This window comes from Aythya ferina, assembly GCF_964211825.1.
Source record: "Aythya ferina genome assembly, chromosome: 7".
Classification (NCBI taxonomy): Eukaryota; Metazoa; Chordata; class Aves; order Anseriformes; family Anatidae; genus Aythya; species Aythya ferina.
The window spans coordinates 1125385-1139300 of record NC_140302.1 but is presented as its reverse complement, the minus strand read 5'-3'; the positions used below and the strand labels follow the sequence as shown (position 1 = coordinate 1139300).

At 41.0% G+C, this 13916-nt stretch overlaps 1 protein-coding gene and 1 long non-coding RNA gene across 11 annotated transcripts in view; both read left to right on the top strand.

Moving 5' to 3' along the window:
• LOC311440048 overlaps nt 1-3135 on the top strand; it is a 38225-nt gene extending 35090 nt beyond the window's left edge. Inside the window, exons 5-7 of the long non-coding RNA XR_014695178.1 lie at nt 1093-1172; nt 1483-1661; nt 2903-3135. This is a non-coding gene — a long non-coding RNA (uncharacterized lncRNA). The remainder of the gene's footprint in view (nt 1-1092; nt 1173-1482; nt 1662-2902) is intronic.
• Nucleotides 3136-8767: 5632 nt separating this feature from the next.
• The window catches only part of LOC311439579 (uncharacterized protein), a 377995-nt gene continuing 372846 nt past the window's right edge, over nt 8768-13916 (top strand). For 6 of the 10 annotated variants that reach the window (XM_084525450.1, XM_084525453.1, XM_084525452.1 and 3 more), the window contains exon 1: nt 12823-12947. In XM_084525450.1, coding sequence (XP_084381576.1) covers nt 12921-12947 — 27 coding nt within the window. In that variant the 5' untranslated portion in view covers nt 12823-12920. The other 4 variants (XM_084525462.1, XM_084525460.1, XM_084525461.1 and 1 more) reach the window with 4 other exon arrangements.

Here is a 13916-nt window from a genome sequence, read left to right as displayed (position 1 = left end):
AAACGGCTTATTCCACCACCGAAACCTAAAGAATTTGTTTTTCAGCACAGGAGTGTATCTTTGTAAACTAAATCTGTTGTGTGGCACAGAAGCAACACTGATTAAGAAATAAGGATGCTTTATAGCCATGTCTGTTTACACAGGCCAGAGGGTCTTTGTTCAATATGGCTAATTAGGTTGATTCTTGGAAATTTAAAGGCAACGGGAAAAGTAAATTGGAAGGAAATGTGATGACAAGGGTAACAATAATTGGGAAATTGTGCTGCACATCACACCTTTCTTTTGGTTACAGAGTAATTGGTTTTGCATAAGATGTTCACAGTGTTTGCCTGAAGCATGTGTGCAAACAAAGGCCCAGTCCTTTGGAGGCTCGCTGGAAGGGCAATTTGGATATTTTGTTGTTGCTAAAACCCTCCTGGCTGAGTTTATACTATTTACCAGCCATTCAGAAAGATGCCTTCTGCCAGGAAAAAGCATTTGCTGCTTAGAGCATAAGAAAAAAAATTGGTGGGAAAAAAACAAAACAAACAAACAAACAAACAAAAAAAACATGATAAAGTTAAAATTGTAGAAAGAATGTCACTGAGAGATTTGTTTTGTCCATTTAAAGTAGAGATTTGTACCTGGCTTTGTATATAGATCTGCTCCTGTTTCAGATACCTCAAATTTTATTTTTTTTTTTAAATACCTATCTGTATGTACAATAGAGGTTTAGCTACCTGCAGCAGAGTAACTATGTGGGTAATCAGTTGTTTTATATGTATATATAGAAAGAGCGGTTGATCTTGTGCATCCTGTGAGAAAGATGAGAGGGCAGATTTCTGGGTGAGCATCTGTAATGGTCTTAATAATTGATCTGAATTTGCAGGTAGCCAACAGTAAAAACTGGTAAATTTACATTCCTTTGAGCACTCAAGAAGTCACTGGGGAATATTTTTCCAACTTAAAGCATTCAAAAATTCACGGGTTAGATCCAAAATCATTGTGAAATTGATGTAAAGTAACAATTAGGAAAAAAAAAAGTTCTGGCCCTTTGCTTTCTGATACTGTATATAGCCATTTTTATTGTTCTTTTGTTTTGTTTTTCTACAGGAACTGCCCCCCTGCAGTTTGTAATGAGGTTCAAGTCTCTTACATTAACACCTGATTCCAGCTGCAGAGGATTTACAAATGTGAGTGTCACAGTAAAACTTGTAAAAAAAAATAATAAAAAAAAAAAATCAATATTTGGTTCTCTCCAAAGCTTTGGGGAAGAAGATTAGCTGCTGTTCTGGAGACATAAATTCGAGATTGAACCCACAGTTTTAGTGGTGTTGCTTATTCTTGTCAGTGCGACATTCATGCTCCTCACCTTTGCCTAAAGCTTTCCATGTAATCTTCAGCTCCCTTCCCATTACCAGCCAGTGGCAGAAGATGCTATTGTAGCATTTGACCTACACGGGCGCAAATAGTTCTGTACTAATCTTATCACTGGCTTTTCAGGCAAAATCTCCCAGAAGACCTACATCCATCACCAGCCTGACTGAAGAACAGAGATGGATTTCAGCTGTGTCCCAGTTTGCACTACACGAGCTGACTTTGTGCAATAATGAAGGAGACCGGATCAAAGGCAAAAGCCCTGCTGGAAATCCTGTGGGCTGTCACCCTGCCTTTGGTGGCAGGTTAGTGAAAGGCTTTACTTCAACTGGTGTGATACTGCTTTGGGGCTGTTCCAGGAGTCTGCATATTTCAAAGCTGTTTTGGTGCTACATTCCCTGCTCCACACCGGTCCCTGCCCGACACAGCTTGCTGTGCTCTCTTCCAGCATCAGCCTCCCACAGCGTGCGAGCAGGCCTGCCCCTGTCAGTGTTTCACATGCGCATTACCACGAGCACACACTTGAGGGCCACAGATCTTAAGTTTAGCAGTTCCTGCCTTCATTAGATTTAGTCACTGGGAGAGGGAGGAGGAGTGCTTTCTGTCCCTCTGTGTCATTAATTTTCAAACACAAGGCAGGGTGATCAATAATCTATTCTGCCAGCAGTTTTACTGAGTTTATTCCTGTTTCGGGTATTAGTTTTCCTCAGCAAATTTATCACCTGCAGCTTTGACGTTATCTATTCAGTCTGGCAGGACCACACGCCTGTCACTGAGCCTACTGTGGCACACCAAAGGCTCAGTGTGGCCCTAAGCCACAGACACGTTGGCATGGGGCACAAGCTGGAGTGATTTTCAGATGCATGCAGTCGGTCATCCCTGAACTAAGCAATCAGCTGCAATAATCCCAAAGCGTTGCAAAACCCACAGCTATTTCCATCTACATGTACAGCTTAGAAACTTCCAGTTGTCCTCCACACTTGGCCATTTTGGTTTGCGTACTTGTTGATGATCCTGGATATTTGGTTTTTAAATCAAGATCTCTGCATAATCAGTTTCATGAATTGAGGTGCTTAGGGGAAGATTGGCCTCTACATCACTTTGTGTAGGCTGGTGTTATGTAATTGTCTACCTAGTGAGGACACAAGTTTGGGCTTTGGTTCATCACTCATGGTAACGTGAAAGGAAAAGCACCTGACGTTAATGAAAGCAAGGCCTTAGAGTCATGAATCTACCTACTTTGCTGATTTAGACCAAACACAGCAGAAGAATGGTTCCTCTGTAACCACCTAACACACGGGCTGTGCCTGGCAGAGGAAATGCATGTACATCTGCCTTACCAGCGCTGACCAGGGATGCTGGCTGTGCCCCCTGCTAGGTCTGTCATCTAATACTGTTTTAAATCATATGATAGAAGATAATTTTATGCTGTTAAGAAGTAAAAGACAGACAGTGAAAGAAAAAATGACTGCCATTCCTTCTTAGACCAATCGCATTTTTGTGGCAGATAGATATTTTCTGTATTTGTCTCTACTTTGTTTTTCAGAGTATTTATGTACATGGAAGAGAATCCCTGTTTCCAGAGAAATTATCAGTTCCTGCTGTTTATACCCTATTTGATGTCATGAACTCGGTTGCTGTGGAAATGATTAAGCTGTCATCAACAGAATTCAGATGGGGAATAAGCTCTGGGAGAAGATGATACAACATAACTTCTTTTATGCAAATACATGCAGTTAAGAATGGCAAACAAACAAACAAGCAAAAAAAAAAAAAAAAGAGGCAAACACCCTGCCCTCTCCCAAATCACCACTCAGGCTGAGCAGACTTAATTTTAAAATAAGCACGTTTTTTTTCTAGGAGATGTCAGATGATGTCGAAAATGTCACCCACTGTTGTGGAAGTGGCAGAAAGGAGCTTGAGGTCAGTGAACATCTCCTAGTCCCTTTGGTTTGAAAGGGTAACAAATTCCAAAGAAGAGGCCAAGCTCCATTTTGCCCCATGCTTTCAGCAGGTCATGGCAGGTGCAATATGTTGCAAAAATAAGTAAAGCCTGCACGTTTTTCCTGAGTGCAAATGGATATGCCACATGCAGAGCATGAAAGAGCCATGTCCTGTACTCTTAAGTGCCTGCCCAGATTTGTGTCAAGCACAGCAAGTGACACTGGGAGCAGTAACAATCCCCACACACTAGGTTATGTTGCCTCAGGAAAATGAAATGCCTCCCCAAAGTACCTTTGGATTTAATTAATATGTGTTTGGAGTCAAGGGCAATTCTCCAAAGAGGACTTTTGTTAACCACTAGCTGATTGCATCTGGAATTGCACGGGGACTCTTTCAGTATTTGGTGAATATACATGGGAAGCAGGTCATCTGGGTTGTATATTTGTAGTTGTAATTAGAAAGACAAACTGTATAGGAAGAGAAAGTCTACAATGATCTTGATAATTAGTTTAATACTGCTATGCACGTCTGCTGTGTTTTTTGAAGTCTGCAGTGCTGCTGTCTCAGTGGTGGGTGTAAATGCCCTTACAGTCAAACCCAGTTACTATTACTTTGCAGAGTCTTGGCAGCACTAATATGTCTAACATGGTGTAATATTAAGGAAATGGGGAAAATGCTCAAGTGCGAGCAAACTAGGGTTGTTTTCTTATTAGAGAACCCTCCCGAAGACGTGTTTTAGCAGAATCTGTTGGTACTGTTGATCTGAAGCTCTAAGTAGTCTGCTCTTTACCTGCAGCTAAAATTATACACACAGCATAATGAGCAGTTGATATGTGACTAAGCTGCTCTCATATGCAGACACTGATAGGATGTTGCTGTAAAGTATCAGGAAATATTAAGGATAAAAACCAGGAAAATATTTCTATTGCTTTTGCCATTACTTTTGATGCTTCATAGAACACGTTGAAAGACTTTCCACTCAAGCAAAATTTCCTTTGTGTTACCTGCTGTTTTTTTGTTCTTTCTGGTAACAGCTTCTCAGAGTGGGCACAGCCTGGGCCCTGTTTTGAATCAGGGACTGCATGATCTTTGGAGATGCTGTAAACCAGCAGAGAGCATTCATTTTGTATGTCAGTTTTGTTATCTGGTTCCTGATGCCGTTTGTTGCCATTGGTTATAGGGAAGGATCAATGCACAGGGTGTTTGGGTCCCAGGGTTTAAAAAAACATCCACATTTTCCTTTGTTCCCCCATGGAACACTTTCTTGAGATATCTCTGTAGCTGTTCTCTTAAGTGCTCGAATGTTGTATTGCAATCATGGAAATAAGCATGTGCACAAAGAAGAGCAGATAAAACTAAACATCTTTCAATTTTTCTCCCAGTGAAAACAGCAATAAAGCCTGAAATATGCTGGTAATTCAGCTGGAGCCATGGCTGCTCTACCTTTTGGAACACAGTGTGGCTCCTTGGGGGTGTGTGAGCTGGTGGGGTTGTGGGTGGTTCTGAAGGCAGGTTAAAATAACTCCTGGCATAGGCTACAGGTCAGCTTTAGATTTATTTATTATTTTTTTTTCCCCCAGCTTTCTTGGTAGACAGTCAGTCTTTACCAAAAGATTGCTGGCGCAACTTTTGGTGAATTTTGAAGGGGTCAAAACAGTTTTGAGCTGATGCATGATTTCAGTTACCACCTGGCAAAATCTGTGCGTCTGGCTGCCCACTCTGCCAAAACCTGGCTGCACCAGATTATTCCTTGTGTTTCTAAACGATTCATAGCATACGTATCTAAATGATTTCCTTTCTTCAGAGTTAGAGGGGGAAAATGGTGTTGTAGAATATGATAATTGTCCATCACCCCTTCTCGCACACATTCATGTGCAAACATGTACAAGAACAGTGAAAGATAGATGGACGCAGATATGTAGGCTCAGGAGGGCTCTCAGTCCACTAACCCTGTAGAGCACCCTGCTTTCTCTTGCCAGCTTGTGAGTGTTTATCACAGCAAAGCTTCTGAGTACAGCCACGCAGAGGCAAAGTAGAGCCCATTTATGTGAACATGCAGTTCATAAACACAGCATGTACTGACATGGTACTGGCCAGTTACCTGGAGTGTCTGACTGCAGACATAAGAAATAAGTTGTCATTCAATAGCAAGACGAAGCAAACTTTCCTCTTTCCTGCTTTTGACAGTCTGAAAATAGATTTAATCTTAGTTTTTGTCATAAGTGCAAGGCACTATCTACCTCCTTGTTATACATGATACGATCTCTCCTCGTGCAAGTTTTATAGCTATGTAATTCCACTGACTTCAGGGGAATTATTTCTTTCTTACAGCAAGTGTAAGAAAGGCAGCGAGGTCATTGGCAGTGATACCTGGAAAAGGTGAAAAAATGTGAGGTGGGCTTCTCCTCAGGAACCAGCAATGTTTTTCTGTTAGAAATATCAGAGAGATTTCTTACACCAGCTCATTGTTCTTATTGCCTTTTAAATGCCAGTCCGCAGATCTTGGTTTAGTAATGAGACACACCGCTGACATCCTGGAGAGCAAAGAGTTATCACTGGCATGCCAATTACAGTTAACAAGGAAAACCTTGGTCTGTTGGCAAGGCTACAGAGTGCCTCGTGTTTTAATGACAATGGCTGTCAAACACCACACAGATATGCTTCAGAATTAATATATTAGTAGTTAGCACAAGAGGTCCTTGTCCATGACTAGGAGATGCTGTTACAGAAAGAATGCAAATATTGACAGTAATTAATCATGGCGATCTCAATGCTGTTTCCTCTTTCTCTTGTATCCTCTTTCTGGAGGGTGCTTTTTTCACAATGTCATTTCTTAAAAAGATCATTGACTTCCATGATGAATTTTTTGCACTCTAGAAATTTTATCTTCATCATTGTTTCTTCCAGTCTTTTAGACCTTGGGTGTGTCAAACCACATTATGTAGTGCCGGCATTGTGTACTTCACAACTTTTTAGCTGCTGAGTTCAGAAGCATCAGTTCAGAAATCAGCAGGGGGAAGGGTCACAGCTGTGTTGTCATCCAAGAGACTGACGGACATCTAGGTCAGTTCTGATGAAGCAACATACGTAAAGTGCGGTACTTTGGTTGGCTGTAGACCTCTCATCTTCTCCCTTTCCACTAATCCTGGCTAGTGTAGGAGCAAGTTTCTTACAACTGGTAAGAGAACAGCTCTGCTGCCAATTCCCTCCACAGAGAGGAATTCCATGCCATTCCTCAGTTAGTCTTCTGCCAGACAGGGAGGGGAGGCTCTCTGTTTTTCACCGGTGAGCGAGCTGTGCCTCAACAAATGCTCATCCTGTCTCAGAGGCTGCCTGTTCCCAAGGAGAAAGGACTTGCAGAGTCAAATCATCTGCACCTGTTTCTGGCTAAGTGCCGGCTGCATGTGTACATGTTTTTGGTGGGCTGACGTGTTTCCAGTGCTTCAGCATCCTTGTTCAGAGAAATGAGAATGCTTCAAATGGCAGGATCATCCCCAGGCAGAAAGTTTAGTATCTCTGCTGCCTGCTTTTTGCATTGTAAGAGAGTCTTGATGGATTGCCTTTAATTCATATGGTACGGATATCCCATAAAAATCAGTCTTCTGTACCTAATGTTTTCCTACTAGATTGTTTTCTGCAAATCTCAATATATTGAGATTTGAGGAAAATCTCTTAGTAAAGAGTTTAGGTCTCACTGAAGGAATTCATGTTACTTGACATCTTAGTGTGATTAGAAACACAGATCTTACAGGGAGAATCTACTCTGGACTGGAGCTGAGTTGTCAGGTATTGTTCCTGCCCCGAACTGGGAGGCTTAATCAAGTTGCCTGTTCTGAGAATCAGACTGAAGAGAGAAAGGGCTTAACCCATTTTGCTTTCTGCAGCCTTGTGTTTCTGTACACTCTCTTCCACGTAGGTTTTGACTACCTTGCACCAGAGGCAGAGTCTAGCAGCAAATGGATGAGAGAGGCCACGTCCCAGGTCTGATCAAGCCCTGCGGGAAGGAGCTGGCAGAGCACCACATTTTTCTTTCTCTTTTGTTCCCTTGCAGGAAAAATAACCATTGGACTCCAGTTCTGTCAGAGAATTGGCCTTATCCCTGAACTCCAAAGACACATGGAATTGCTAAAATTCAGCCTGAAGACAGACGGGGCTTTGACAAGCTCTAAAATTGTTCAACATTTCAGCTGAGGCTGAAAGAAACCCTCAGTAGCACAGCACTTGGGACTGACAGAGCTCCACAACTGCTGCTCGTGTGCCATCCATCCCAGCCTTCATGCAGTTACCTGATTTGCCATTCTTTCCAGGTAAGGAAAGAAATGTCTTGTCTGAAGGACAGGCAGTGGTACCCAAGACAAGCAGAGACATCCTGGAGCACAGTCTTTTCTGTTGTACTTGGAGATCAGCAACCATCCTCCAGAACTGTTGGGCAGGGCCTACTACTCCAGGCTTTGAAAGGGTTCTGCTGTTGTTTGTTTTCATTTGCAGAGAATCTTAGAAAGACACGGTACTTATCATTCTCTCTCTTTTGCCCATTCTAAGCTGCATCAGTGATTGGTTAATTGCATCAGTCCTCCTCCAAGTGTGGAGCTTACAAAACAGTTAAAGACTCACCCAGGGATTTTTATGTCAGAGCAAAGCAAATTCCCTCCCTTCGGTTTCTCATTCAGGCAACTTTTTTTCTTTTGTGCATGACCCAGGTTTACTCTTTGCCTAAGTATTACTTATGTGGATCTCGTCCCTATGTGGTTAATTTGCTATTCTGTATGTATAAATATATCTTGCAAGGGAAAAATTATCCTGAGATTTAATATTCTGAAGACTGAATCATCAAACTATAGTTTGCATTTATTCATTGTAGCATCCTAGCCTTATCGGTGTTGTGAATATTTTGTTTCAGGCAGAAGCTCAAACAGAAAATAAATTATTCAGACAAAGTCAAAGAAGAGTAAGTTTTAAGAGTTGTCAGAATTTGATTATTTGTTGATTCTTCACAGAAGCAGCCTTTTGGGGGACAGAGTTTTCACACAAATGCTCTCTCCTTCAGAGTCCAGAAGCTTTAATAACCCATCTTCTTCTAGGTGAAAATCAATACATCTGGATTCTGTTTTTCTGGTTTCCTGTAGGTAGCAAGAAAAAGTAAATAGAAAGACTGACACAAAAGAGAAACAAGAGAAAAAAAACACAAAAAACCACAAGGACAATTTATATGAATTTTAAAATGAAGCTGCAGATGTCTGTTAGTTGATTGAGTGACAAATATCTCAAGAGAGCTAGGAATTCACTGATTATGTGCAGATCTGGAACACCCTTTGAAGTTAAAAACAGATGAAAACATATCTTTGCCCTTTATGGTCTTTTTCCTGACTATTTCCACTGGTGTTTTGTATGCTTCGTTTTAGGCTGATTTTCTACAGCTGAAAATGCTGAGATGAAAATCAAGAGATTGCTTAGCAAACACCCTGCACCAAGCCTAGATAAGGTCAGTGGATTTGCTGTTCTTATCTGGGTGTGGATGGTGTGATGTACATGACGGTTTTCTTCTGCTGTGGGGATATTTGTGTAGCTGTGATCTGACAGCTGATAACCTGTCCCATCTTATTCCACACTCCTGTCCCCCAAGAACCTGTGGGTTGCTGTTGGGTTTTGGAATCCAGTAGGAAATTCTGGCGACTTCTCTCTTTTCATTTCATTGATGTTGCTACTTTCAAGATCTCATCAGGCACCAGAGAGATCCCTGATGAGTAGGGGAAAGCAGAGGAACTCCAGAGGTCCTTGAAGAAGTCACTCAGATCTGTATGCTGTGCCAAGTTCACTGAGGATTTGGTTTTCCTGTCTCAATCCCCTATGCACTCATATTTTCTTCCAATGCATTCACCTCTAAATGCCTTTCCTGATGCGAGTAAAAGAACTATATATAACCTGTCAAGTAATCTAATAGAGCAGAACATGTGGTGAGCATTGTCTGTGACATGTTGAGCTTTAACAACCCCTGCTGAGCCTGTGTATGTTAATATACAGATAATGTTGTCAGTCAGCCTCTGTGCATTTCCCTTAACTGTCTGAAGTCAATACTGAGATTAGGTGGTACTACAAAGCCACAAAAGCTGGGCTAAGATATATGAGAGAAACCTTATGCACCTAACTCATACTGAATTTTAATTGGCTCTAGAGACCTAAATTCCTTAGCAATCTCAGTCCTAAAGGATTAGCATTCCTGTTCTTTGTGTTTTACTCCAGGCAGAACTGATATGGGCTTCTTACAAAGACATAGTTGTTTTTAAGCAAATCAAAACCTAAGATATGAATAAACCTGTTTTGGAAGGGCTTGAGAAGTTAGACAAATCTGCCATTCAATTCCTTATGTACTGTAAAGAAGCTGTAATATTTTGTACTTCTTGTGTTTTAATGACTTTTCCTTGAAAATTGACTATTTGCATCTTTTCATTTTAAATATTTTTTAGGATTCAGGTTGGTTAATGTATCATTAAAGGAATTTATTTGTACAGAAATCAGTAAAAGTACTCCTTATTTCTCCTAAGTCATTTGGACACGTACTTGATTTTTTAAATGGATGGTTTAACTAGTTACTGATTTTCATTGTGTGGGAAAGACCTTATCAGCTTTGGTATCTTATGCCCAGCAAGATGGTTTTGAATGTCAGACCAGTTTTCCAGTTGTTTAGCTTTTACTGTTGTAGAGATCCATTCCTTTCCTTATGTGCTTCCTTGATAAACAGGGTATATGATACATATCACCTAGATAGTGACTCTAAATATATGTACTGTTGAAATCTGCTTCACAGATTTTGATTTGTGAATGACTGCAAAAAAAAAAAAAATGCTAAAAGGTGCTCTCCCCTTGATTCATCTATCCTGGAGTTCTTCTGGAATAATTCAAGGGCTTGCCATTACAATTCAGTTGTTTTTCAGGCTTAATCAGGAGCTCAGTTATGATTTGTCCCTGTTAGATGGGTATGCTAAGGATGTATCAACAGTAGGAAGCAGACAAGCCATAATAAAATCAGGACTGAAAGTGCCCATTCAACTGAACCCGAGTTTTAGTTGGTTTTAATTGAAAGCAGTTTACGCTTTCAATGTGCATGGTGATGAAGACATTTTTCTCCAGAAGCAGACTTCTACATGCTTTTATTCATCCCTGATAGATGACCAGGGATAAAACACAGATATCTCTCTAGGACCCAGTTAATGCGGGCGAAACCTGAGATGATAATGCTGTCCTCCAGAAATCGATTCAAGGAAAGACAAAAAAAGCTATATAATAAGCAGATATTCACTATTACTCATTGATTTACCTTTCCTTCCTTCTGATTTTTTTTTTATTGGACAATTTATCATAGACCCACCTATTACAGTTACCTATTTGTCTGCTAATTTCCCTGCAAAAATCTTTGCAGGAATAGGTACTGTAGTACTATAGGTACTGATTAGTGGCATAATATCTTATAATTAATTGTTTTGTCCTTCTGATCCAGAATGTCTTCTGACTCAAGGCTACAGGCAGTTGCAGTTGGGGAAGTGAAAAGGAAACTAGATTCCACTGATTGTTTTAATGTGACTGCTAAAATGGACAGCCAGAGATCAAAGAAAAAAGCTTTAATTTTCTCCAGGGATACAGAAATCAGGTAGGAAGAATGAAAAGGTACTTTTCTGCTTTAAATGTACCTTTTTTGTGCCAATGTGTCACTTGACACATGTCAAAATAATGTAACTGCAGTAGAATTTAGAATTTGGAGCCACTGAGTGGTTTGCTACACCAATATTTGTTTTCTTTTCGTGTTCTCATGGATAATTATCATGAGTGACAGTGACAACTTTTAGCTGACCTACCAGTTGCCAGAAGAGTTATATCATGGGGATGTTGTTGTATTTCTTAGGTTCTATTCAAAATAATACAGTGTAATTACTGTATATTCCCAAGCATATGCAGGACAGTAAAATGCTGAACAAAATGCTGAAGAGAAAAGGGATTTTCTGAACTCACCTTCTGGTTAACAGAAAAATTGTTTAGAACAAGAATGCAACAGACCATGGCTACTAGATCAAGCCTGATGCTGAATAGAGTAAAATTGCAATTGAAACCTTTTAATAAAAGATGTGGTTTTCAACTATATATAAATATATATGTATGCTGATCATTGCACTTCAAAACTGGATCCCCACTGGGAAGGTCTTAGATCGAGGTGTTCATGTGTGGGGCTGAGAACTGGTAGCACCGGAGTGCCATGCGGCACAGAGGTTGGCATGGTACCTACCAGCTTCTCCCTGCTGAGCTTTGAGAAGGGCTTTGTGTTCTGCCAAACATGCCCAGAATCACACTGTGTAAAGCAAGAAGTGCCCCAAAACAGTTTCTCAAGAGAAAGAGAAGGGGAAATAGAAACGGAGGAAGTTTCCTGTAACTACAAATTTTGGGGAAGTGTTCTTTAAACTACATAATTTTGAAACCTGAAATCTTGTAGATCTATCCAAAAAAAGAACAGCATAAATTATGTGAAATTAAATTATATTTCTGCCTTTTATCCATTTAGACAAGCAAAGGCCTCCAGTATTCATGTCTTGATGAATTTCTTGAGAAGGAAATTTGCCACACTTGGCAGTCCTGTCTCTCAGGGACACGCAGGCACTGATAATATCACCACCTGTTTTCAGCTAAAACAACCTTTGCAGGGAAAAGCAAAATTGTATAAGTGTACTTTCTAAACCAGCTCCAACCCATGCTGCTTGCATCTGCCAGGCAAAGGTTATGCAGGCATTCACGCTATAGGCGTATCTGATCTTTCCTCTTAGCTGTAACTGTTGTTTTGAACAGCCCAGGAGATGCAGTGAGGACTTCACACGTCTAAAAGAAGGTAGATTTAGATTAGGTATAAGGAAGGAATTCTTTACTCAGAGGATGGTGAGGCCCTGGCCCAGGCTGCCCAGAGAAGCTGTGGCTGCCCCATGCCTGGAGGTGCTCAGGGCCAGGCTGGATGGGGCTTTGGGCAGCCTGGGCTGGTGGGAGGGGGCCCTGCCCATGGCAGGGGGCTGCAACTGAATAAGCTTTAAGGCCCCTTCCAACCCCAAGTATTCTATGATTCTGTGAATTAACTGGAATACAAGATTAGCTGTGGCAATGAAAGCATTATTTCCCAGACTGACTGAGCACACAGATAAAGTGATCTGTAAAACAGTGGAAAGGGGAGAAATTCTCTCTCTACAGACCCTGATTTTTTCTAATCTATAGAAATTCATTACAGCTGGCTCCAAAGAAGGCTGAGCTTACACAAGTGATTTTCTTACTCTGCTCCTGAGTAGATCTGCAATAGGACCTAGGACAATATATTGGGTTTATTACTTCATTTTTAAGAAAGATGTCTTCTGTCAGACTGTCTGACTGGCTACAAGCACAAATATTAAAGTAACATCGAGGAGCGTGTACTATTAATGCAACAGATGCAATTAATCTCCCATTTTATTTATGAATCCACTGGGCTGGCCCTTTCAGGTGAAATGAGGGGGTGAGTGGAAGCAGCTGCTTTTGTCAAAGTTGAAGGAATCATTAGGTGATGATTAGGGGAGGAGATAAAAGGTCAGTAAAGCTCCTCTCTGAGAACTACAAATATGCTGCTCGGAGGTGCCTGTGAAGGAGTGAGTATTGGCTTATGAAGTGGTTTGGAGATTTTTTTTTAATTTATTTATTGTTTTTTATATACTGTCAGAGCAAAAGATGTGACCGGGAATATTCATTGACAATAACACATTACTGGGGGGTCTGAGTGTCTGGGTCTTTTCCTTTGGAGAGGACAAGATTTGTTTACGCAGTAAAAGAGGCAAAATGCTAACGCTAAAGGCTGCTGTGTTGGCTCGTTGGAGCTTGTAAAAAGGGAGTCTGGGTGATTTCCAGAAGGCCTGGCAGGTTCTGTTTTGCTTTGTTACAGTGAAGGTGTGCGTTCTTCTCTGTGCTAAGGTGTGGTCCCTCTCTCTTTTTACACACTGGTTCCTTACTGGAGTTATCCCAAACAGCAATACAGCTACAGAGCAGTGAGCAGAGACCAGTGCTGTTTCCCAGGGCTACTGGGGTGAGGGAAATAACTTTACCCACGGCAATGGTTGTGATATGATAAGCAGTCTTCATTCTGGCTTCTCAAAACACTTTAAACTTTTGCTTATGCTCAAAAACATATTTGGGCAGTTTTATGTGGGGAGCAGAGGCTGCTTGAGTAGAGGGAAAATGCAGCCTTGTTTGAACTCCACGTGGTGGTGTCTGTGCAAACTGTGGCTGGTGTTTCTCAGGTGCCTCCCTAATAGCTGCTTCTGATGTAGACAAGGATGGCTGCAGACCTAGACACTAATGTGCTGACTGCTTACATCATATTAGAGTAGTTTTTGTTTGTGGAGGTTTGTGAGATATATTGTGGGTAATAATAGAAGAGGTTAGGAAGCAAGGTATGAGGAAATTGACATTTGCTCTAATGGAAATACAAATCTTCAGATAAAACTGGAGCACTACAGGTTGTCGCTAATTTATTATCCTCAGGGAGGCAAACAAGCTCCCAGATTGTGTATAGTGTAGTGCTCGGCTTGCTAAGCATCTTCTGTAATGGCTCACTTGTAATA